At 37.0% G+C, this 26,504-nt stretch overlaps 2 protein-coding genes across 2 annotated transcripts; one reads left to right on the top strand and one right to left on the bottom strand.

Annotated features, from left to right (window-relative positions):
• Positions 1–1,028: 1,028 nt before the first annotated feature.
• On the top strand, positions 1,029–7,076 carry LOC114134457 (uncharacterized). The gene is made up of 4 exons (XM_028001078.1): positions 1,029–1,234; positions 1,326–2,578; positions 6,677–6,783; positions 7,007–7,076. The coding sequence occupies exons 1-4, from the start codon at positions 1,114–1,116 to the stop codon at positions 7,074–7,076; spliced, it is 1,551 nt and encodes a 516-aa protein (XP_027856879.1). The 5' UTR covers positions 1,029–1,113.
• On the bottom strand, positions 6,612–24,921 carry pkdccb (protein kinase domain containing, cytoplasmic b). The gene is given in 8 exon segments (XM_028001229.1): positions 6,612–7,267; positions 8,822–8,998; positions 13,507–13,614; positions 15,781–15,860; positions 17,198–17,469; positions 20,169–20,306; positions 24,132–24,725; positions 24,727–24,921. Coding segments are annotated over 8 exon segments (1,656 nt in total). The 5' UTR covers positions 24,907–24,921; the 3' UTR covers positions 6,612–7,160.
• Positions 24,922–26,504: the final 1,583 nt, after the last annotated feature.

Consider the following 26,504-nt stretch of genomic DNA (forward strand, 5'->3'; position numbering starts at 1 on the left):
ACCTTGTCATTTCTCAGACAACTTAAAAGACACATAAATCTCAGATGCTTTTCTAAAGTAATAAATACTGAGTTAAATCTTTACATGCAGCTTCACTAACATTTCCTCCACTGATAAAGAGAAAATGTGTTAAAATTTAGAGTATTTATTTCATCCTCCTCTCTGTTTGGAGGAGAAATTGGTCGGCCTCAAACTGGTTTGTCTTGGCAGCCATTTTGACAGACTTAATGAATGTTTTGGCCTTGAAAGAAGCTTACTTGTGTTTTTTCTTTAAACCTCAAATGTTTTGAAATCATTTATAAATGCAGAGCAGCTGAAGGACTGTAACCAAGCTTTCAGAAAACGTCGGGACACTGCGTAATCTGTAAAAACAACAGAATTCAGCGTTCTGCAAATCATTCGAACCACATGTTTTTCTGAAAATAGTAGAAAATATCAAAGCTGGACCAGAGATGTTTTATTGCTCTTTGAAAAACACTCTGCACACTCAATTTTGAATCATGTTTTAAATAAGTTGGGGAGATGAGCATGCTTGCTCTGGGCTTAATTAAGTTTTGGTTTACCAGCAGAGCTTTGAGTGGGATGGAAATTGTCCCAAAAACAATGAAAAACTTTCTTAAAAAAACAAAAAAGCTGTTTCTTTGTTTAGATGCCTTTCTGGGTGTTGGTTTTGTCTGGATTTTTCTTCACATGGTGCAGTTTCCTCTTTCTGTTTTTAATAAAATTACAGTACACAATGACCAAAACACAAGAGCTAACATCAAAACTAAAGCTAATGGCTAGAGCTAGTCGCTATTTGTAGCCAGCATTGAAAACAGCTAGCATTACCAGGGTTTCCGACCTCCCCCCTGAAGACCCGAAAGAGGGTCAAAAGACCCTGATACCAAACTAACGACTCAAACTAACGACTCTGATGGCTCAAATTAGGATCCCTTCTTCAATTGTAAATGTGGCCGTTGACCGTCAGGCCAGAAGGTAGGAGTGGAAAATCATACAAAAAGTGTAAGCAAAAGAGATCTGGAAGACTTTGCACATGCAAATTTGCATGCAGCCTTTTGTGCTGTGGAGTATAAATAAGGGACTGCTTCACCTATTTAGTTCACAAGAAACAAAATGCAGACGAGGTGCACCACTCAGAAGGCATTGGAACTGATTCAGAGCAGTGCCAGCCCTTGTGATTCAGATGGAGAAGACATAGACCTTCAACCGGATTCGGACTCTGAGCTGTCTTCAGGTTAGATTTCTCAACCTACCTATTTTATTTTCCTGACTATTTTTTATTTAGAACCAAACAAAAAGTTAATTTGAAATTGTTTATCTTGCAGATGAGGAGACTCTCCCTCCACCACAAAAGAGAGCTCGTTTGGGGAGTGAGCCGTCAGAGACCGCGAAAGATGGCACAGTGTGGCGTGAAGAACAAGTGGGGACACATCTCGATTTCACTCCAATAGAACCGTACGCCACAGACGGAGAGCCAAGCGCTGAGGCCAGACGAAGTATCCAGAGTCGCCTTCAGAGCTTCCTCTGTTTTATCACTCTTGACATGCTTCGTAGCATTCAAGAATGGACTACTCAACATGCACGTCACACGGAGCAGCAGGATTGGTTCATGGATCTTCCGGAACTAATGGCATTTATTTCAGTCATTATCTTGCGGGGGGTGAACAAGGTTCCATCACTAGGTGACAGCTGGTCAGCAAACCTGGGAAACCCAAGGATCATTGCAACTATGGCCCGAAGCCGCTTCCAAAACATCATGCGACACCTACACTTTGATGACATGTTTACACGCCGTGAGCGAGCGGAGACCGATAAGTTTGCTGCAATCTCCGATGTTTGGGGATTGTTTGTCACTAACTGCATCTCATCCTACAACCCTGGTCGACACATCACTGTTGATGCACAGCTTTATCCATCAAAGACTCGCTGCTGTTTCCTGCAATACATTGCAACAAAACCGGACAAGTTTGGCATCAAGTTTTGGGTGGCTTGCGACTTGAAATCACAGTACATCTGTAATGTCTTCCCATATCTTGGCAAGGACCCCAATCGTCCCAGCGGGGAGAGACTGTCCGAGACTGTAGTGATGAGGCTGATGGAACCGTTCATGGACAAGGGCAGAACTGTAACCACGGACAATTTCTTTACATCACTGTCACTTGCACAACGACTGCTTAGCCGGAAAACCACCATCCTCGGCACAGTCAACAAGAGAAGCCGGGAAATTCCTCAATCCGCTAGACAGATGGATCGCACTGAATTCACCACTCAGGTGTTTTCAACCTCTGGTGCCACGCTGACAGTGTATGCGCCCAAAAGGAAGAAGGCCGTTTACGTTCTCAGCAGCATGCACAGCGTGGTTGAGACTGAGGATACCACCAAAAGGAAGCCAAACACGGTCACACAATACAACAAAACAAAGTGCGGTGTGGATGCGATGGACCAAATGGTGCGGGAGTACAGCGTGCGTGCAGGAACACGGAGATGGCCAGTTGCGGTGTTCTACAACATGATTGACATGGCAGCACTGAATGCACATGTGCTTTATCAGGCATGTACTGGGGTGCAGGAGAGACGGGTGGACTTCCTGGTTGAGCTTGCAAAAGAGTTGGCTAACTCTCATGTGAGTGAGAAGAAGGCACACAAGGAGAAACTGCTTCGGGAACAACCTTCCACACCCAGCTCAGGCAAAAGGGCGAAGTGTCAGGTCAACCATCGATGCAGGAACAATAATGCGACTGTGAGATGCGTTGGCTGCTACAAATACACATGTGGCAAATGCACCAGGGTCATACCCTGGCAGTGCCAGGTTTGTTCCGACAGTGCAGACAGACTGCTGAGTGAGTGCTGAAATGCCACTCACACACACACACACGCAGCCCCCCACTGTGCCTAGTGTAAATATGTGTGGAATTGTTTTATTTCTTGTATTTTTCGTATCGTTTTTAATGACAAAAATAAAAAGCATTTAAACAAATAACAGTTGTTCTTTTGTATATTTCTCATGCTGGAATTTCAGTCCTCTTGACTTAGACACAAATACTTCTGGTCATTGCTCACAGCTGTACCTGGCTGTAAAATTTCTAATTCTCCATTTAAAATATTATAATTAATTCATTGTGCTTTTTTGCTAAAATAAAATTAAGCTAAATATAATATATATAATCTTTATATTATAAGATACAATATACTGAATAGAACTAACTAGACAGTTAGTTGGGAGTTAAGCTTTCCCCCTTCCTTTGGTGCGCCAGTAATGGCCTTATTTACAGAACAAAAGCGCCTGCTAGCTAAAATCCTTCAGGTCAGTCGACCCGTCTCTGGGCTCCAAAGGTAGAAATGTTAAAGAAAAAACACAAGTAAGCTTCTTTCAAAGCCAAAACATTCATTAAATCTGTCAAAATGGCTGCCAAGACACACCAGTTTGAGGCCGACCAAATTGGTCTATTACTCTATTTAGTAAACAACATAGCCTAGCTTGTTTTCAATCCTACATGCTCACAGTATCGTACAGCTAGCTAATATATTCTACAGAAAGTATGTAAAGTAGAAGACACTTTACAGTTTTGGTGGATTAACTTTCATAACAAGCTTATGGTTTGAACTGGTTTATTTTCAGTGTCAGATGTTAGCATAACCAGAGCTAATGGCTGTTATGCTAGGCTACTGATAGCAACGTAGCTTACAAACAAGCTAATTTGATATAGGTGTTATATTGTAAAATAGTTCTTGTGTATTTTATAGATTCTTTTTGTTATAATACTGATCAAACTCATCAAATTAATTGTTTTGAAAGCCACAACATGATTCATTAGTTATGTTAACCAAAACAAACTTTAAGCCAATTTCTCCCCAAAACCGACGAAACCGCTCCAAGTTTAATGTTACATCATTAACAGCATCTGTAGTTATTTAATGTGTTTACATTTTCTGTGAATTAAAAAAATCAGTCTAGATTATAGTTTGTTTTAAAAATAAACATGTTAGCTTAGCTTAGTAATAACTAAAAATCATCATGACCAACATGGAGTTTGTATGACCTCTTAAAAGACTCGTAATAAGACAATTTATAGTTTTAAATTGTGGTAACAGGTTTTATTTATTTAGTTTTATTTTCAATGGACAAATGAGCTAAGCTAACAGTGCTAACAGTTGTTTTCTCCTAGTGTAATCTCAATGTTTTTCAGCAACTTTTGGTTTCAAAATAAACTCATTCCCAACAACCTATTGAGTATTTTGTCAGCTAAGATACTATGATAATATCTATCTTACTCATGTTAGCCTGGGTTTCGATAGCCATTATATTATGGCTCTTGTGCGTATTATGTTTTTCTTTTTCGGTTTCGCAGCAGGTTTGTTCGTTATAAACACCAGCCTTTCCTGCCAGTCCAGCTGTGTTGGTCCGCTGTGTTTGTTTTATCTAATCGCAGAGACGTCTTATCTGTATGATCGAGACGGTAATCAGTTGGCTTTGTCCAGACAACAAGGGGCCAACTTGAGGCAAAGAGGGCCCCGAGGCCTCCCTGCTACCTCTGCTATAAAACTTTAACTCGTAGACACGGACATGTCCTTTCAAGTCAGCTGGAGCTATGGCTGAATGGTAAAGGAATCGTGGCATCCATTGTTTTGCTCCTGTGTGCAGAAAAATGCAGAATGTTTGGAAGAAAAGGGATTTTCAGTTTTTACAACATTTTTGCATGGGAGGCTACAGCTGCAATTTGTCAATCTAGCAATAAATTGGTGGCTAAATATTTACGCTACACTGCAAAAACACAAAATCTTTTAGTTTTAGAACAAATGACTTACTACACTTGAAATAAGACAAAACGAGTAACTTTTTAGCAACAAATAGGAGCTTTTTTAGTTAAAAGTAGTAGTTCCACCGGCAGATTATTTCACTTATAACTAAAACTAAATAAATCTGCCAGTGGAACAAGTTCTTTTTATTATTAATCAAGAATTGTTGACTTAAAACAAGCTCCTATATTTTGGTGAAAAGTTACTTGTAAGTTAGTTTTGTCTTTAAATGTAATATTTTAGTACATTTGAAATAAGACAACACTAATTTACAAGCAACTTTTCAGCAACATATGGGAGCTTGTTTTAGTTCTAAATAACAAGAACTGGTTCCTCTGACAGATTATTTCACTTATAACTAAACTAAATCTGACAGTTTAAGAATTATTCACTGAAAAAAGCTCCTGTATCTTGCTCTAAAGTTACTTTTAATTTAGTTTTGTCTTATTTCAAGCATACTAAGATATTTGCACTAGAAAGTAAAAATTCTTGGTAAGATTTTGTGCTTTTACAGTGTAGAATCGTTGACTTTACGAACTCTGCCACTCTCCACCTTGCTAACCTGTCCCATTCGTGTGCAAACTGAGCTGTTATTGTCCTGACATCTGCCTTTGTCTGCCAGCCACAGCCCTCAGCCTGGCCATGCAAAACGGCCTAAATCAGCGACTTTATGTGTATTAATTAAGCCTCATGATGAGCTCAGCATGATCAGGCATTTGAATGCATTCCTCTGGCATTGTGCAAACTCTGCAGAGGTTTCGCAACCTGAGTCATTTAGATGGGCTGCAGATTGTAGAAGTGGGGGTGGGCAGGCAGACAAAGGGCTAAATCACACAAACGGCCTGCAGGCCCCCCACCTGCCCTCCTGAAACACACTGAGGTGCTAATGAGAAATAATCAGGCTGTTAGTTGCAGTTACCCGCCGCACAATAAAAAATGCAAATAGGCACAACTGAAAAGGAGAAGGAATACATTTATATAGGGACAAATCGTACAGTTACAAATGCACTGCAAAAACACAAAATATTACCAAGTTTTCTGGTTAAGTTTCTAGTGCAAATATATTTATACACCTGAAATAAGACAAAACTAAATTACAAGTAACTTTTAGAGAGATATAAGAGCTTGTTTTAAGTCGATGATCCCTTAATATTGATGGAGAAGTTCTAGTTTAACTGGAAGATTATTTCATGTTATTAGTGAAATGTTATTACAAATATGCTTTAAAGTAAAAAAAAACATTTTCACAATTGCGGTGTTTGTTCAAGCAACAAATCATTAAAAACTGTGCCGTGGCATCATCCTCCAACTACTTCCTGTCGTCTTCTTCGTGGTTTCTGACAGTGGTAACATCCGTTCGTGTGACTCGTGATCCAAAAACAAAATTTCCATTACATTTTTCCCAAATTAACCAATTTCGATACAGAGAAAAAAACCTCATTCCAGTGCAAAGATGAGGTTTTTTTTTTCCAAAACTGCAGCGTTTCCATTAAGCTAATTTATCTTCAAAAGGCAGTGACTGAAACTAAACGTTTCTCATCAATATTAAGAAATTATTGACTTAAAACAAGATCCAATATCTTGCTGAATAGTTACTTTTAAGTTAGTTTTGTCTTATTTCAAGATATTTGCACTAGAAACTAGACCAAAAGTAAGACTTTGTGTTTTTGTTGCATGGTAAAAAAAAAAATTTTTCATTGAAAATAAAAGTTTCACCCACAAGGTGCACTATATAAAATTACCTTTCACTTGATTGTATAAATACTTATGAACAATAAGACTAAGTTTTGTATAAAATGCATGTGAGAGCAGGCTTCTGTGGAATGGTTTTAATTATCTGTGTCCCAGTGTTGATGTTCAAACGCTCACATGGCTGCAGCTTAATCCAGACAACCATGAAAACACAACCCCGACCTCAGCGCCCTTCATCAAAGTCCGCTTCTCTCTGAACTTGTTTTCGTTTCTCGTCAAACGCCGAACTCCGAGGTCCGCTTTTAAACTCTGGCGAAAGCCGAGACACATGGCAAATAAAGGAAAAAACAAAATAAGTGAGGGCACAAGGCTCTCCCTCCTTAATTGTACCTAAAGGGAAATCCCTTTAAATAGTAGCTGGCAGAGGCAGCGAGCTGGCAGGCAGATCAAACAGTCGCTGAGCAGAAGCCTTATAAATACAACACATTCGCTTGCTGACTTCAAACGGCCTCCGCAGGCCGCTCCTCATGCAGCCGGGCCGAGCTGCGGTCAGCATGTTCACAGAGAGACTTCAGTTCTCTGCATAAACCCAGCGCTCTCGCTTCACTTCCCATCAACGAGACGTGTTTCAGCTCTCACTTCACGTTAGCGCTGATTGCTGTGGCAGCAGGTCAAGACGACGGCGACTGGGGAACTTTGCTTTTCTTCACGTAGACCTCCGAGGCGGAGTCGGGCACCAGGTGGCCGAAGCTGCTCCTGAACGAAGCGAGGTGGTGGCCTGCAAAAGAAATACGTGTGAAACGCATCGCTGGAGTAACGTGTCCCTACATGACGTCCTCAACTAGCGTTTAAAAAGAAGTGTTTACTTAGATGTCGCAGCAGCTGTGATTATTCAGGCTTATTGTTCAGGACTGCTGCTCAAATACCAATCTAATGAGAATTTCTTAAGAGCCTTCAGGGGTTGGCATGTTTAAAGAAAATTATTGAGCAAAACTTGCACATTTTGCACATATTTTTACTTCCATTTGGGTTTCTACTGCTTCTAAAAACAGCTCAAGCTCTTTAAAAGAACCATCCAGCTGTTTTGGTAATAAGTTAATGTCATTTGGTGTCTGAAAAACCTCCGAATGCAACGTCACAAATCAGCAGGCACTGAGCCGTTACCTAGCAACCCTAGTAAAGCCCAACACGTTACCTAGCAACCCCAACGGAATTCCAGCATGTTTCACCCACAAGGTGCACTATATAAAATTACATTTCACTTGATTTCATAAATAATTTTGAACAATAAGACTTAAGTTTTTTATAAAATGCTTGTAATAACCGATGGGTCAGCTGGCTTTACTGCTGTATGTGCTGTACAATGGATACTGGAAAAGACAAGTGTTTTTGTCAATTATTGTTCAGGACTGCTGCTCACATACCAATTTAATGAGATTTTCTTAAGAGCCTTGAGGGGCTGGACAGAGTGGCATGTTTAAAGGGGCCTATTAAGCAAAATGTGCACATATTTGTACTTCCATCTGAGTGTCCACTGCTTTTGAGAACAGCTCAAGCACTTAAAACAAACACCCAGTTGCGTGTTAAGTTAATGTTTTTTAACTTCCGAATGCGACATCACAAATCAGTTGGCACTGCATTGTTGCTTAGCAACCCCAGCAAAGCCCAACCCATCACCTAGCAACCCCAGCAAAGCCCAACCCATCACCTAGCAACCTCAGCAAAGCCCAACCCATCACCTAGCAACCCCAGCAAAGCCCAACCCGTCACCTAGCAACCCTAGCGAAGCCCAGCCTGTCACCTAGCAACCTCAGCAAAGCCCAACCCATCACCTAGCAACCCTAGCGAAGCCCAGCCCATTACCTAGCAACCCCAACAGAACTCCAGCACGTTTGGTCAGCTAGTTCTACCACTGCAGAATGGCTGCTGGAAAAGGTGAGTGTTTTGCTGCTCAGATACGAATCTAATGAGATTTTCTTAAGAGCCTTGAGGGCTTGGACAGAGTTTTATGTTTGAAGGGGCCTATTAGAGTCTACTAATGCTTTCAAAGATGTACGGTTGTTTAGTTGCACATCTGTTTGCAACCAATTTCACGTGTGAGTGTAAATGTTGAGTTGGGGGGCCAGCAGCAGATTATTTGGATTTAAAGGGACAAGACACCCTATAACAGTTCATTCTGACTAAAATCTCATTTTGTGCAGAAAATGCAATGAACATGTTTTGTGTTGATCATAGATCTAACCTAACTTGTTCTAAGAGAATTATAATAGGTCGCTTTTAGAAACCAAGCATCTTGTTGGACATTGTGCTTCAGATCAGAGCAGTTTCTCACCCGTCCACGTCTTCTGTCCGGTCAGAGTGAAGCTGTTGCACTGAGAGTGGGAGTTGCAGATGTACGCAGCCTCCCTGGCGCTGTGGACGGACAAAACGCAGCCCTGCTGGCTGTAGGACGGCCAGCAGCGGTACTCCCCGTTCCCAGAGGGGCTCATGTCTCGCATCACAGTGTAATCTAACCACAGAACGAGACACGGTTCTTCAGTACAGCAACTCTATGAGGAAAATCTGACAACTAATGCCACTTAAAAAATAAGAAAAGCAAAATTCAGATCTGAAATTTAACAAAAAAACTAAATAAAAAGCAAGCAGTTATGTGGTTTAAGAAAATATCTGTTCAATCAGTGTGACACAATGGCGTACCACTAGGTCGTGTGCTAAGCCATCATTATTCACCATTTACATACATAATCTTGGACAAAGTATTCAGAGTGAAAATGTATTATTTATGCAGATGACATTATTTTCTCCTACTGTTGCCTTTCAGGCTTTACCAAAAACAGTATCAGTCTTGACTTTAAAAAATCTCACCAAGAGACGGTCAACAGATTGAGTTGGATTTTACACATTTAGAGTTTTTAGTTGAGCACATTAGCATCAAAATAAACCATGAAACTTTTGCTGGTGTTATCTTATAGAAACAAATGCTGCTTTTGTTTCATTTTACAGCAAATATTAGCGGGAAAACCTTTTTGCTAGTAACTGACTATACAGTCTTTATAATCAGGACAGACTTTACCATGGAGCGCTGAGATTTACCACTAGCTTTGGCCCCTTTACTCACTACTATATACTTTATTGTAAATGTAACTGGAGTCTTTATGTGCCTTTATGACACCTCTGTTATCAAGCTGAACTGGGAAGAATGCAAATCACATTGGAAACGGTCGGAAATCCAAATGACCTGGGTCACATTCGAAAAAATAAATCAGATCTATGTTGTTCAGACTGTCATATAAAGATCAAATACAGGTTGCATTAAGGCAAAAAAAAAGGAGTATTTGTGTCACTGCGGGCTGCAGTTGAACGCAGCCTTAAGTCTCTCCAACAAACTGCTGCTGTGCATTAAAAGCAGAACTTCCCCCTCCGGACCGACCCGCTCCGTTTCTACTCCCTCCTCCTTCTCTACATTTGTGTTACATTCATCATCATAACTCTTTCAGTCAGACGTCTTGTGGATCTGGCCTTAAATCATCTGCTACACATTAGCTGGAGCCATGAGAGAAAAGCATGCACACATACGTCTGCACGCACACCCGGCCCAGAAGTGGACAAAAGCCTCGCCTGTGAGTCGGTGTGGAGGAGGCACAAGCTGGTAACCTTTTGTAAGTGGCAGGAGGCAGCGTGTGTGTGTGTGTGTGTGTGTGTGTATTAGGAGTAAAAAACTTCAAAAGAAGAAGAAAAATCAGGAACGTTCATATCTAGATTCAGAAATTAAATCCTTTGAATTCCAAGTTGTGGCTTTAATCCTGAATAAATGCCACTTTCTCCTCTTCCACTTACAAAAATTGCAGCTCTTTGCTCCTCCATCGCAGCTCAGATGATCTCTGCAGAAATTACTGAAGACTCTCCATCTGTCAGCAATTTTAAATTAGGACTGGAGGTCTGATGAGTATCTTTTTTCCCTCTCACACATTCGAGCTTGTGGATTTTTTTCCCTTCCAGGGACATTCCACTGACACAAAGCATAACCAAAACAAATTCAAGACTAAGCCGGAGCTTAACCTAACCATAACTCACACGTCGGCCGCTTATTCTAACCAGAAATGAGGCTGAGCTACTTTAGGTTTTCTCATGCGTTTGATTAATCGAATAGAAAAAAAACTAGAAAAACATGTCAGTGTTGGAAAGTTAGGCTTATTTCTCACTGCAAAAACAAAATCTTACCAAGTAATTTTGGTCTAGTTTCTAGGGCAAATGTTTATTTCACTTGAAATAAGGCAAAACTAACTCATTAGTAGCTTTTTATCAAGACATGGGAGGTTATAATACCTTAGTAATGATGAAAAAGTTCTAGATCTACTAGCAGATTATTTCACTTAAACATTTTTCCCTTGTTTAAATAAAGTAATTTATCGGTAGAAGTAGAACTTACTTTTAAACGTACTAAGGAATTACCCACTTACAGTCATATGTTGCTGAAAAGTTATTTGTAAGTTAGTTTTGTCTTTTTTCAAGTGAGCTTAGATGTTTGCAGTGGAAAATTACTTGGTAGGATTTTGTGTTTTTGCAGTGAAGTTACTCACAGTCAGCAGAATATCCAGAAATTTTACTCAAATACAAGAAGCGATGCTTCATAATCAAATTACTCAAGTAAACATGATACTACAAGTCTTTTTCCCCCCAGAGTTACTTTAGTAAATGTGACTTAGGTTTCTGTTCAACTCCAAGTAAAATATAGTGAAACTCCAGTAAAGTTTTAATTCCTCTAGCAGATTATTTCACTTATAACAAGATATTTTCCCCATGTTATAAATGAAATAATCTGCCAGTTGAATTAGTGCTTTGTTATGAATAGTATTGACTTAAAACAAGTTCTTAAATCTTACTAAAAATTCACTTTTATGTTAGTTTTGTCTTATTTTAGGTGAAGTAAGATATTTACCCCCAAAATACTTGGTAAAATGTTGCAGTCATGCTAATCCAGTCTGAACTTTGAATCAAACGCTGCGTCTGTGACCTCCACTAACAGGTTATAATAAAACCAGGGAAGGTTGCAGCAGAATCTGCAGAATGCGTTTATAACAAACAGAGACATTTTTCAAGCCTTATCGCTTGCTCGCTCGCTCGGCGGCGGCAGCAGTCGACTCCTGGCACCTCCTCGCTAAGCCGAAACGTTCCCTCCCTTTGCTGGCAGCCTCTCTCTGTAACCAGGCCTCTCTTTACCCTGGACCTGTGATTAAATTCACAAAGCGCTGCTATATAAACAGCCCAGCATCTGGGGGACGGAAAAAATCTCCCCACAGGAACGCAGCCAGTCATTCTGTTATTAATATTTCATACGGCCGAGAGGAGAGACGGGGAGGGGAGAGGGAAAGTGAAGGGCTTCTCTGAGCTTATATGGAAGAAGTTTACGTTGTGTAGGATTGTTTTTATGGAAGAAATTAGACGTTTCTGCAAAAGTATTCACTCTCCTTTTTACTAGGATTTCATGTGACAGACTAACAAATGGCACTAATAAAAAATATTTTGCAACATGTCTTTCTATTGGGCTGGTTAGAGTTGAACTGAAGATGAATTTAGCGAAATTTAGGAGGAAAATATGTCAGAAGACAAGAATGGAGGCTCGTTTTCAGCAGGACAATGAACCAAAAAAGGCAAATTGTTTGGATCAAAAGGTCAAAGTTCAGACCTACACTGCAAAAACAAGGCAAAACCAACTTAAAATGAACTTTTCAGCAACATATAGGGGCTTTTTACAGTAAATAATTCTTGAATATAGATTTTAAAAAGGCCTGAACTGCAAAAACACAAAATCTCACCAAGTATTTTTCAGTCTAGTTTCTAGTGCAAATATCTTAGTACACTTGAAATAAAACAAAATAATCTTACAAGAAACTTTTCAGAAGATGTAGGAGTTTGTTTAGAGCCAATAGCATTGATAATAATAAAGTACTAGTTCCATTGGCTGATTATTTAACTTATCAATAAGACATTTTTACCACAACATAAGTGAAATAAACTGTGGAAATAGTACTTTCTAATCAATACTAAGAAATTATTTACTTCCTATATATATATATATATACATATATGTATGTTGAAAAGTTACTTATAAGTTACTTTTCTCTTATTTCAAGTATAATAAGATAGCTTAAAACTTTCCCTCAGCGTCACATGTTGACGCGTCGGGAAACCACTTTGCGTCGTTCTTTTCTACGCACAGCGTGATTGGTAGAAAATTTTTAGGTTGGGAGTGGGGAGAGACTAGTGATGCATTCATAGGGTGTCGGATAAACCAAACTCACAGTGGATTTGACAGCAAAAGTTTATTATTTGAACGGCAATTTATACGATAGTTGCGATATAGCCACTTTAACTATCGTAAATTGAAAATATCGCGATACATCGAGTATACTCGATATATCGCCCAGCCCTAGTTTGACACATGTCCTACCACTTCCTGTCATCTTCTTTGTCGTTTCTGCCAGTAGTAACACCCGGTTGTTGATCATGTGACTCTTGTGATGGAAAAAAACGTGCTTCCATTTCAATTCAAACGGAAAATCTGATTTTGTTTTCAGAAATTGACATGTTTCTATTAAGCAAATTTAATTTCGCTTCTCCCATTTGGTCTAGTTTGAAAATGCAGCTAAAGACTCTCGATCCAAAATGTTGCAAAATTAGTGTCTTGTTGTGCAAAGCTGCCAAATACACAGCACAGATTTTATTTGTAAAGAAAGCTATAATTTCCCTTCCTCTCCACCACTAGGTACTATATTGAGTTAATCTAGCATTTAAAATCCTATCGATATAAAGTTTGTGGTTGTGGGGGTGAATGCAGAGTTCAGGATCAATTCCACTTTGTTTTTCTCGTCTTCTCGCTCCAGCTGCCTAATAAAACTGTTAGAAAAAGCCAGAGCGGGAGAAACGAGCAGCTTTCATTTTTCTCCAGCTTATAAACTGAAAACAGAAGTGCAGATTGTGTGCCTGAAGAGCCGGTTTCATTCCCACAGCTCTTACCTCTCAGGGCTGAAGGGTGCAGGTTGTCCAGGTGGAGGCCCGATTTGTACAGGAGGAGGATTTGTTCAAAGGCCTCCAGAGTCTGATTGATGTCGGCTTTCAGCTCCCCTGGAAAAACAAAATGAATCACATTTCTCATATGATTTAGCTTCACAGGTTCACGATTTTAACATAACATTTGTTTCAGAGGGGTATCGCGCTTGTTGAGCTCATTAGGTTAAAAAAGACTTAAAGTAAGGGTGTTCAAAGTGTGGGTCGAGGGCCATTTGTGGACCCTAGATAGAATTTGTGTGGATATTGAATGATGCGAATTAGTCCCACCAGCGCAAGTGGTTGATGTAGGTGGAGACTTTTTGTCACACAAATGTCAGATAATACGCTAAAAAAATAAAAAAATTTAATTCTGAGAATAAAGTTATATATACAACTTTATTCTCAAAATATTTACAACTTTATTCTGGTATTATTGCAACTTTATTCTGGTAATATTACATCTTTATTCTGGTATTATTGCAACTTTATTCTGGTATTATTGCAACTTTATTCTGGTATTATTACATCTTTATTCTGGTATTATTACATCTTTATTCTGGTATTATTGCAACTTTATTCTGGTATTATTACATCTTTATTCTGGTAATATTTACAACTTTATTCTGGTATTATTGCAACTTTATTCTGGTAATATTACATCTTTATTCTGGTATTATTGCAACTTTATTCTGGTATTATTGCAACTTTATTCTGGTATTATTACATCTTTATTCTGGTATTATTACATCTTTATTCTGGTATTATTGCAACTTTATTCTGGTATTATTACATCTTTATTCTGGTAATATTTACAACTTTATTCTGGTATTATTGCAACTTTATTCTGGTAATATTACATCTTTATTCTGGTATTATTGCAACTTTATTCTGGTATTATTGCAACTTTATTCTGGTATTATTGCAACTTTATTCTGGTAATATTGCAACTTTATTCTGGTATTATTACATCTTTATTCTGGTAATATTGCAACTTTATTCTGGTATTATTGCAACTTTATTCTGGTAATATTACATCTTTATTCTGGTATTATTGCAACTTTATTCTGGTATTATTGCAACTTTATTCTGGTATTATTGCATCTTTATTCTGGTATTATTGCAACTTTATTCTGGTAATATTACATCTTCATTCTGGTATTATTGCAACTTTATTCTGGTATTATTACATCTTTATTCTGGTAATATTTACAACTTTATTCTGGTATTATTGCAACTTTATTCTGGTAATATTACATCTTTATTCTGGTATTATTGCAACTTTATTCTGGTATTATTGCAACTTTATTCTGGTAATATTACATCTTCATTCTGGTAATATTACATCTTTATTCTGGTATAACGACAACTTTATTCTGGTATTATTGCAACTTTATTCTGGTAATATTACATCTTCATTCTGGTAATATTACATCTTTATTCTGGTATAACGACAACTTTATTCTGGTATTATTGCAACTTTATTCTGGTAATATTACATCTTCATTCTGGTATTATTGCAACTTTATTCTGGTATTATTGCAACTTTATTCTGGTATTATTACATCTTTATTCTGGTATTATTACATCTTTATTCTGGTATTATTGCATCTTTATTCTGGTATTATTGCATCTTTATTCTGGTATTATTGCAACTTTATTCTGGTATTATTACATCTTTATTCTGGTATTATTGCAACTTTATTCTGGTAATATTGCAACTTCATTCTGGTATTATTACATCTTTATTCTGGTATTATTGCAACTTTATTCTGGTAATATTACATCTTTATTCTGGTAATATTGCATCTTTATTCTGGTATTATTGCAACTTTAATCTGGTAATATTACATCTTTATTCTGGTAATATTGCATCTTTATTCTGGTATTACGACAACTTTATTCTGGTAATATTGCAACTTTATTCTCAAAATGTTCCGACTTTATTTTAGTCCACTTGAAATAAGAAAAATCTAACTTACAAGTTTTGTCTTATTTCAAGTGTAAGATAAGATATTTGCACTAAAAACTTGACAAAAAATACTTTACAAGTTTATTGTTGAGCATGTAAACTATTTTTTAAATGAAACTTTGTGATTTTTTTTAAAGTTCTCCTTTGTTTGAGGATGTTACAAAAGGTTTCGCCGCCCTGCCTGAGGGGCATGTCGTCACACGACGGTGGTGATGGAAAGATTCGCTCTCTGATCTCTGATAGTTAATCATGTTGGTTTGTGCCGTCCTCACCTGTGGTGTTCATGATGTGGTCGACCAGGTGTGTGAGGCCGGGAGGGGCCTGGTGAGGCAGCAGGTAGGTGAAAAAAAACCTGCAGTGGAGCAAAACGAGACAGAAAAACACCCTGAACACAACTTTTCATAAAGCATAAAGCTGCACTGCAAAAACACAAAATTTGAAGTATTTTTGTCTAGTTTCTCAGTACACTTGAAATAAGACAAAACTAACTTAAAAGTCACTTTTCAGCCTGACGAAGCTAGTTTTAAGTCAAAAATTTGTGTTTGAGATTTTTTTTAAAGAAAGTACTAGTTCCTGTGGCATTTGTTTTCTGTTGGGTTTTTTTTACTTACAACAAAACATTTTTTTTTATATAAGTGAAATAATGTACCAGTGGAACTTTATATAATGAACAAAAACAGTCTCCTATTTATTGCTGAAAAGTTACTTGTAAGTTAGTTTTGTCTTATTTCATGTGATCTAAAATATTTGGACAAGAAACCAGACAAAAAAATCTTGGCAAGGTTTTGTGTTTTCACAGTGTAGCATAAACATTTATCCACCAGTTTATTGCTATTCTGACAAATTGCAGCTCTTGCCATTTATAAAACTTGTAAAAACTGAAATTTTACTTAACATCTCTGTTTTTTCTGTACAGAGCAGAAAAATAGAAACACAACATTTTTGAATAGAGATTTAAAAAACGTTCTACACTGCAAAAAACACAAAATCTTACCAAGTATTTTGGCCTAGTTTCTGGTGTAAATATCTCATTAAACTTGAAATAATACAAAACTAACCTGTAATTAACTTTTCAGCAGGAGCTTATTTTACGTAAATAATTCCTTTAAAAAGTACTAGCTTCACTGGCAGGTTATTTAACATGTAACAACACATTTTCCCCATGTTATCAGTGAAATAATCTGCTAACGTAACTAGTATTTTTTCAGTAATACTATGAAATTAACTTAAAACAATCTCTTATATCTTGCAGAAAAGTTACTTGTACGTTACTTTTCTTATTTCAAGTGTACTAAGATATTTACACTAAAAACTATACTAAAAATACTAAATAAAATTTTATGTTTTTGCTGTGCAGATCTTTTTTAATCACTATTCAAGAATAATTTACTTAAAAAGAAGCTTGTATATATTTCTGAAGTTACTTTTAAGTTTAAGTGTACTAAGATATTTGCACTAAAAATTAGACTAAAGACAGTTGGTAAGATTTAGTGTTTTTGCAGTGCGTCACAAACCAGTTTAAAGGGAAAACGTGTTTTTTTTCTCCAGCCATATTTCCAGATGTATGTCTTTATCTTTTCTGTCATTATTTTAGTTGTCAGTGTAACGAGTGTTTTAGTCCCACCCATCCAAAGCACATCCATCACGCTGTAAAGCTGTCACTACTTCTTCTTCTTCTTTTCTTCGTACCTGTAGGCGTTGTAAATGTTCCTCTTCTCGTTCAGGCCGTCGCACACACCCCGCGTCGAGCAGGGCACGGTGAAGTTCCTGTGCGGGAACTTGAGCGTGCAGTCGGCGTCCGTCCAGCAGGCGATCTCCCCGGCGCTGACGTCGTCCAGGTCGGTGAGCTTCAGCTGGCCGGAGACTGTGATGAACTGCCGCGGCTGGAAGTCCAGCAGCCCCACGGAGCCCAGAGGAGAGCGGGACAGGAAGTGCAGCAGCCGGACCAGATCCAGACACACCTGAGATCCAGACATGCCAAAACCTGATCAGTTCAGGCGTTGAATAATTACCCTACAGCTACTGGATAACAACATGAAAACCACATTACAGGAAAACTCATGTATGGAGCTGTGAGAATCATTTTCCTCTCTACACATTTATGGGTTTTTTTTCTTTCTCCAAACTAACCTAACTCTCTGTGAAAGCTGAGTTCGGAAGACCTATGATAATAAGCAGTAAATCTATTAATCACATGATAACTTAAAACAAACTCAATCAATTTTAATTTTAATGATTTATTGTTTTTCTCTTTTCTCTCTTTTTAACAAACAAAAACTGAATGATAAAAGTCTTCAGTTTGGTGTTTTGGTCTCAACTAGACCTTTTTTTGAAACTTCATAATTTATTTTTTTGTTGTTTCTGTTATTTTGTTTATTTATTCTGGATATTTAAAATATCTTACAGTTCCAGTGTTAAATGTTTATTGATCTTTTAAGAATGTATTTCTACATTATTTCCATTATATTATGTGAAAATGGTCTCAAAACAACAATTCTATCGTTTATCGCGACGATAAGTTCTGGGACAATTTATGGTCCAGAAAAATTTGTTATCATAACAGAGTTTTGTAGTAACTAGTTACATTTACTTGAGTAATTTTATTATGAACTATTGCTATTCTTACACTGCAAAAACAAAATCTTACCAAGTATTTTTGCTTACTTTCTAGCTCTAATATTTTAATGCACTTGACGTAGGACTAAACTAACTTAAATTTAACTTTCCAGCAAAATAGGAGGTTGTTTTAAGTAAATTATTCCTTAATATTGATGAAAATACAGAATCAAAAAAGACTGTTTGCTTAAAAAACACATATTCAGAGCCAAAACTGCACAATATGTAAATGTAGATTTTGTATTTTGTATAAAAATACTTTTCTTTGTGATTATGTTTTAATTTGAAAACAGTTCTGAATACAATAAGCATGTTGGTTTCCTACAACTAATTATCTAAGTAAAAAAAAACATCTAAATATATAAATGTAAAAATTTTAATAAGAAAAATATATTTTTTATAATTAGGATGATTGTTTTTTTCTTATGAAAAAACAAGCATCCTGTGGCCGATTCATTATAATATAATCACCCGTTCTCAGAACAGCTGATTTGTTTTCATTTTGTTTATTTTCTCCCAAAATATTGGTATTTAAACAAAAACCTGACAAATTCCAGAAATGAGAGAATCATTTATACAAGGATAAAATTTAAACAAATTCAACAACTACAAACATGGCTACAGTGTTGTGTAACGTCGGGAGTTTCTTGAACGCCACGCGATGGAATCAGGGCAGAGCAGAAAAAGGGTGCAGGGTGAAACCGAACACCCTGAGAGCGATGCACCCTGCAGGGGCCCGGCGGCCTGCCAGGGGTATCATGACCCAAAATTCAGGCGATGCAGCAGAAAAAGAGCCACAGCTGAGATAATCGCTCGTATTTTCAGTCCACCACCCACCGATTCCGTCTGGCAAACAATCCCACACCTCAACTTATTCACATTATATTTCCTAGAGAGGAAGAAGTCTACAGCTGAAACGATTAATCGGTTTAATTGTGATTAATCGAGAAGTTAAATAATCGTTCATCATTAAATAGAATTTATAGACACAATAAAAGGTCATTAGCTGAAAAAAAAAAACAGCACAGTCTGAGCAGTAATTTTGTCAAAACTGACAAAAATGAATACATTTTGAATTTAAAGGTGCAGCATATATTATAACTTTTGTTAAAAAATATGTTTGTTTTTTTGTTTTTTTACATATTTGTTAAAACTGTCATTATGTCATCAGTTTGTTCCACTTCCACTCAGAGCTACTATTTCCATCTGAAAACAACCAATAAGAGCCAGGAGGAGGGGCTGTCAATCATCCACATGTACTCGCTGCTAAATGTGCTTATGGGGGAAAAAACAACCTACAGTTACAGGAAATCCGTTTATCCGCCGCAATGCTAACTAACATTAGCATTTACAACAGGCTATGCTAGCTGCAAGTAGCAGAGAGTATGGAGGGATGGTGAAGGGTGATTGACAGCGCTAAGACCCGCCTCCTGGCTCTGATTGGTTGTTTCTAGTTAGAAAAAGACAAAGGAGCTTGATTTTTTTCACAGATTATGGCAATTTGTTTTTAGAAAAGTTACATACCGCAGCTTTAACTGGAGGTTACAAACACAAAAACACAACAATTAGCAAAAACAAATTGTTTTTTTTAGCAGAAATTAAGACAAAACTGTATAAAACATATATTCATTTTGCATTTTAGGTAAAAATTTATTTTTTTTTGTCTGTAAACACATTCTACCCAAAACTGTCAAATGGGTTAGTTTAAGCTTCACGTGTAAAAATCTCCCACTTAGCATCTTCTGCGGTCCAATTATTAATCGGCTAATCTAAATTTATAGTCAGATTTTGTCACATGATGATGTTAGAAGTATATTTTTTAGTTGCAGATGATCACTAAAAGAATGCTTTTATTACTTTTTAAGCATTAAAATGTTTAGTTTCTTATAAAATAAATTTAATCATGCGGTTAAATAAAAAATCTCTAGAATGTGGCAATTTTTTAAATCCGATTGTCAGAAAAACTGATTAATAAAACAATTGTTAATTACAGAAATTGGACCTGAATGAAGAGCTAAAGAAAAGAGAAGAAGTTGCTATTTACCCTGAATCTGTCCTCCCAGGGAGTCTGGAGCAGCTGGATCATCTGGAGAGGAGTCCCCTGCTCCAGAATGACAGCGACTCTTCCTCTTTCCACACCTTCTCCTCCTCCTCCATGGACTCCTGAACAGTGGCCCTTCAGCTGCAGAGGAAGAAATAACAGCGCAGTAAATACACAGGTAGTAGAAAACCCAAAAACTGCACTCAAGTAGAGTAGAACTGCTTAATGATGTTATTACTCAGGTAAAAGTAGAAACGTATTTGGTAAAAAGTCCATTCAAGTACTGAGTAATTGATTAAAACATCATTTAATATTTAAAAATTACATCATCAGATGGACTAAAGTTTAGTGGAAATGTTGGCATTACAAGGACAAAAATGACAATAATTTATAAAAGCAACAAAAAAAATTAACAATCAGGCAAAAGACAATTTTTCCAAACAAGGCAGTTTTTTTCAATATAAAACTTTAACAGAAACTTTGTGTGTCTGTTTCTGGTGAATTTATTTTATTAAAACATGTTTGTTTATCATTCAGTGGGTAATAAATCCTCAAATAACAGAAGAAATACTTCAAAGGTAACGACGTATTCGGTAAAAAGGCTAAGTGATCAAAACATCAATCATTTAATATTTAAAAATTACATAATCAGATGGACCAAAATATAAAGTTATGTGGAACTTTTGGTGTTTTAAGGACCAAAAATATGAAACTAATTCATGTAAATAACATAATTACAAAAATATGTCCAATTTTTTTCCAAATGACATTTTTTCAGTATAAAGCTCATGAAACTTGTGTCTGGTGATTTTTTTTTAATTGTTTTTCATTCAGTGAAATTACTCACAGTGTCAAACTCATTTTTATTTTTGGCCTCATCAAGATTATGAATATCCTCATAATCGGTTGTGGCAGAATGCATTAATAAAACCCATTAACAAACCGTTAAAATATAAATACAAAGCTGTCTCTGCATCTGAGTGCTTCTTAAAGTTAAATAATGTTGAACTTCATTTCACAGTGATGTAATTTGGCAATATACATATGAAAACTGCTTTGACTTCATTGTTAAAATACAATTTAAGCGCATGCAACGGTTATCTTTAAGCTATTTATGTTTCCCTGTGAGCCACATACAATGTTATGGTGGGCCGGATTTGGCCCCCGAGCCTTCAGTTTGACACAGAAATTTTACTCAGGTAAAAGTACCAATAGGTCACAGTTAAATTACTCAAGTAAAAGTAAAAGGTACAGCGTAGTAAAAATACTCCTAAAGGTTATTTTTTCCAAAAAGTTACTCAAGTTAAGCTATGTTCACACTGCAGCCTGAAGTGACCGAATTCCGATTTTTTGTCAAATCGGATTCTTGTTGGCCTGGTCGTTCACACTTCCAAATATATGCGACTTGTCTGTGATCTCAAAACCGGCCCGAAAGTGTCCCGCATGCGCAGTAGAGGGCGCTCAAAGTTAGAGCGTGTTCCCAACCGCCATTAAAAAGAAGAAGAAGCGCTCCGTGTTTGCGGAAGTAAACATGGATGCTAACGGTGTAGCATATCTTACGATTTTGAAGTTGATGTCCGACCGGAGCCAGCATATTAACAACTTAATCCTCATTACCGTCCGCCATGGTTGTTGTTTTTATTCCCGCTTGCGCGTATCAGGACGCAGAAAAGTGACGTTTGTCGAGCATCAATGACGTTCAGGACCTGACCGTTAAGGGTTCAAGTCACATTAGAAACAATCGGAAATGCAAGTGACCCGAGTCCCATTGGAAAAAATCCGATCTGATTTGTTCAGACTGTCATGAAAATGTCAGATAGAGGTCGTATTAAGTCAAGAAAATCGGAATTTGGTCTCTTTGGACATGTAACTGAGTAAATGTAACTAGTTACTACCAGCTCTACGTATTAAATGATGGTGTGTGGCGTTGAGAAGCTGGAAGGGGAATATCTCTGGATCTAATCCTGACTTTCCATGGTTCCTGTCCTACTGCTCAGATTTTCCTTTGTCTCAGTGCTGGATGGAAAGTCTGCCTGAGTCTGCAGGGCCTTCCCGTCTAATTAAATTAAATTTGCTGACCTTCTTCTGACCTCTGCGTCCAGTTTTGGCAGGAGCGCACAATGCTCCTCTGTCCTGGTCCATCTGACTCACTCAGACCATTATGGCTCAATTTAGAAGCAAACCCAAGCGATTGTCTCCGTGACGGCTCAATCAAATCATTTTAACTGAATGACCATATTTCTGCATTTAATGCGATTTCACCGTCACATGCTGGATTAGAAGAGCATTTTTAGCTTTTAAATGCATTAACATGATGGTTCTTTTTATTGTATTTACTCAGAGATGGGTAGTAACTTGTTGCATTTACTTGAGTAACTTTTTGGCAAAATTATGAATATTTTTACTACACTGTACTATTTACTTTTACTTGAGTAATTTTATTATGAAATATTGTTACTTTTAAGTAAAATTTCTGGATTCTCTAACATGTTTTAACCAAAAACTCACCAGATATAGACACACACCTGTAGTTTTTGTTAAAGTTTCATAAGTTAAATATTGAAAGAAACTGATTTGGGAAATATTTTCTTTTACCTGATTTTGTTATTTATAGAAATTTTTTTAATTTTGGTCCTTAAAATACCAAAATTTGCACATAAATTTATATTTTAGTCCATTAATGTCTTGATCTGTTGCTCCATACTTGAGTAGACTTTAACCAAATACTTTTCTACTCGTACTTTACTAGATTTTCTGTGAATATGCAATAAAACATGGTGACTACAGAGGAGGGTAAAGTACCCAAAACTTGTACTCAACCTAGAGTAGCAATAGTTGCTACTCTAGGTTGCAAGTATTTAGTATTTACTAAAGTAAAATGTAAAACGTAGCCATCCAAGAAATTACTCAAGAGTAAAAAGGTATTTGGTTTAAAGTCTACTCAAGTACTGAGTAACTTATCAATAATTTAATATTTTAACAGCACTTAATCAGACAGATCAAAATATAAAGCTACATGAAAATAATTCAATGTTCCCCCAAACCAGTTTCCTTCAAAAAGCTTGTTTGAGTATTCATAAACTTTACATAAGTACGCTGAGTAACTTAAGTAACTTTTCTCAAAAACACAAATTTATATTTTAACTGCTTTCTATTGCAAGTATCCTATAACACTAGAAATAAGACCAAACTTACAAATAATTTTTCAGCAAGAAGTATGAGTTTAAGTTAATAATTCCTCAATACTGATGAAAAAGTTCTAGTTCCACTGGAAGATTGTTTCACTTATAACAAGACATTTTTCACACGTTATAAATGCCTCAATATTGCTTTTTCAAAAGCAATAGAGGAATTATTTACTTAAAACAAGATCATACTTCTTGCTAAAAAATTATTTGTAAGTTAGTTTAGTTTTATTTAAGGCGTACTAAGATATTTGAGCTAGAAAGAAAACCAAAACCACTTAGTACGATTTTGTGTTTTTGCAGTGTACTCTTTCTGGAGTACACTGAGTACAGTGTAAATATGTTAGTACACTTGAAATAAGACAAAACTAACTTACACATAACTTTTCAGTAAGATAATAGCGCTTGTTTGAAGTCAATTATTTCTTGATATTAATAAAAAAAAGTTCTGGTTCCATTATTATTATTTTACGTAAAGCAAGGGGAAAATGTCACGTTATAAGTGAAATAATCCGCCAGTGGAAGTAGTACTTTTTCATCAATATTAAAGATGTATTGACTTAAAATAAGCTCCTATTTTTTGGCTGAAAAGTTACTTGTGAGAGCTTTTTTCTTATTTCAAGTGTAGTAAGATATCTTCACTAGAAACCAGACCAAAAATACTTGGTAAAAGTTTGCGTTTTTGCTGCGTAAGAGTAGCAATTCTTCATAGTAAAAGTAACTCAAGTAAAAGTAACTAGTTACTCCCCACCTTTGGGTGATTAGGATCAAACTTTTTCACCTTGATGACGTTGGGATGGCGCAGTCTCTGCAGCAGCAGCATTTCTTTCTGCAGCTTATAGGAGACCAGCTCCCGGCAGCCCTGTGCGTCCTTAAACTCCTTCACGCACTTTCTCATGTCGACGCCTTGCTCGTTGACCATCTTCAGCGCCACGGCCTGACCTCCGGCCACATTCGCCTTCACCACCACCTTGGTGTATCCCGACCCAAGCACCTCCACCGCCCGCACGTCCACTAAGGACTCGCAGCCCATCTGATCCCGGTGCGCCTTCCCGGTGCCAAGCATGACCTCATTCCACAAACTGAGATCCAAAACTGAGTCGGAGTAGTGCTGAACGCCTTCCAAAACTCCGTTTTTCTCATCATCATCATCATCATGAGGTGGGAGCAGAGGGAGGATTTCTTTCCGTCTCTCCCGGAGTTGGACATCCAGCCCGCTGCGCAGCTCCTCCGGATCGGTGGCGTTGAAAAAGCGCGTTGATCCAGATCCAAACTGCTTCAGGCTCGTAATGAGGAGCGACACCAGGACAGACAGGACCACGAGGGCCAGGAGGGCAGCCGCGCGTAAAGAGTGGCCCATCCCGGGCGCCTTCCCCGTCCGGAGCTGCAGGAACTGCGGACCTGCAGAGCGACCTCTCCGAGTGGGAGCTTTCTGCAGCAGCAGGAGGCTCCTGCTCGGCTCCCAGGAAACTCCCACTGGAGGTGTGTCCTACGCGGAGAGCGCTCGTAACTTTACACCCGCGGGTCAGACTGCTTTGCAGGAGACTCGACCTCATGTTGGCTCGAGTAAAAGTCCCATTTTAGCTTTGATAAGGATCTACGGCGGCGTATTAGGGTCATTGTAGATTAAAAAAAGAGAGAAAATTTCTGCCACAACCACTAAGACATTTTAAGATTAATCTAAAAAAGTTTCTAGAAAAAAGGGACACATCTGAGCTCCAAAAGTCGAAATTTTCCAAGATAAATCTTTGAATTTTTAAAATTTAAGACATTTTCTAGAAAACATCAGGTAATTTCTGAGTTCCAAAGGTCGAACATTTGCGAGAAAAATAATTAAGATATTTTGAGATTATTCTCAGAATATTTCTGGAAAAAATAAAGAAATATCTGAGTGTCAAAAGTTCCACATTTCTGAGAAAAAGAAATCAGAAATTTTGAGATTAGTTTCAGAAATTTTGTAGAAAAAAATTGACTTCTGAGTTACAAAAGTTGGAACTTTGTGTGAGAAAAAAAATCTCCAATATTTTGAGATTATTCTCAGAAAAAAAGGACATTTCAAAAGTAAAAAAATAAATAAAAGAAATTGTGAAATTTTGAGATTAATCATTTTTGGATTTCCACTTTTTTCTACAACATTTCTGAGGCTATTGTAAAATTTTTGGAGTTTTTTTTCTCTGAAATCTTTGACCTTTAAAGCTAAAACATGTCCTCGTTTTTTTATTGAAATTTTCTGAGATTAATCAAAAAATTTTTTTTGATTGAATCTTTGATATAAATAAAAAAAAATTGTGTTTATTTTTTCTGGAAAAAATTTTCAGACAAAATTTCTGGATATCTCAAAATTTCAGAGTTTTGAAATTTTATTTAAAAAAATTTGTATTTAATATGATAACAATGGCCGTTGTTGCATTTCAGGAACAAATTACAGAATTACATTACAGAACAAAATCCAATTTAAAAAAATATCTGGTAGCAGCACTTTAATTTTTAGCCACATAAAATATACTGAAGATCTTTAAGTCAAAAAATTAAACAGGCTGAATGTAAAATACAGCCCTGATAGTTAGTGTAGTGTTTTTAACATTACACTAAAAGTAGACTTAAAAAGTCCAAAAAAGAATGCACTTCAACAATCTGTCCACAAGATGGCAGCAAAACACCTGTCTCTTTCAGGCAAAAACTGATTTGATGACAAGAGTTTAAGACCATTTAGTGAAAAAACACACTCATAGTACTATATATACAGTACAGACCAAAGGTTTGGACACACCTTTTAATTCAATGAGTTTCCTTTATTTTCATGACTATTGACATTGTAGATTCACACTGAAGGCATCAAAACTATGAATAACACATGTGGAAATATGCACTAAACAAAAAAATGTAAAACAACTGAAAATACCCCTTATATTCTAGTTTCTTCAAAGCAGCAACCTTTTGCTGTGATTACTGCTTTGCATATACTCTGCATTTTCTTGATGAGTTTCAAGAGGTCGTCACCTGAAATGGTTTTCACTTCATAGGTCAACCTGCCCTGTCAGGTTAATAAGTGGGATTTCTTGCCTTATAAATAGTCATGAAAATAAAGAAAACCCATTGAATTAAAAAGGTGTGTCCAAACTTTTGCTCTGTACTGTATATATATATATATACA

Source organism: Xiphophorus couchianus, chromosome 19 (assembly GCF_001444195.1).
Source record: "Xiphophorus couchianus chromosome 19, X_couchianus-1.0, whole genome shotgun sequence".
NCBI classification, from domain to species: domain Eukaryota; kingdom Metazoa; phylum Chordata; class Actinopteri; order Cyprinodontiformes; family Poeciliidae; genus Xiphophorus; species Xiphophorus couchianus.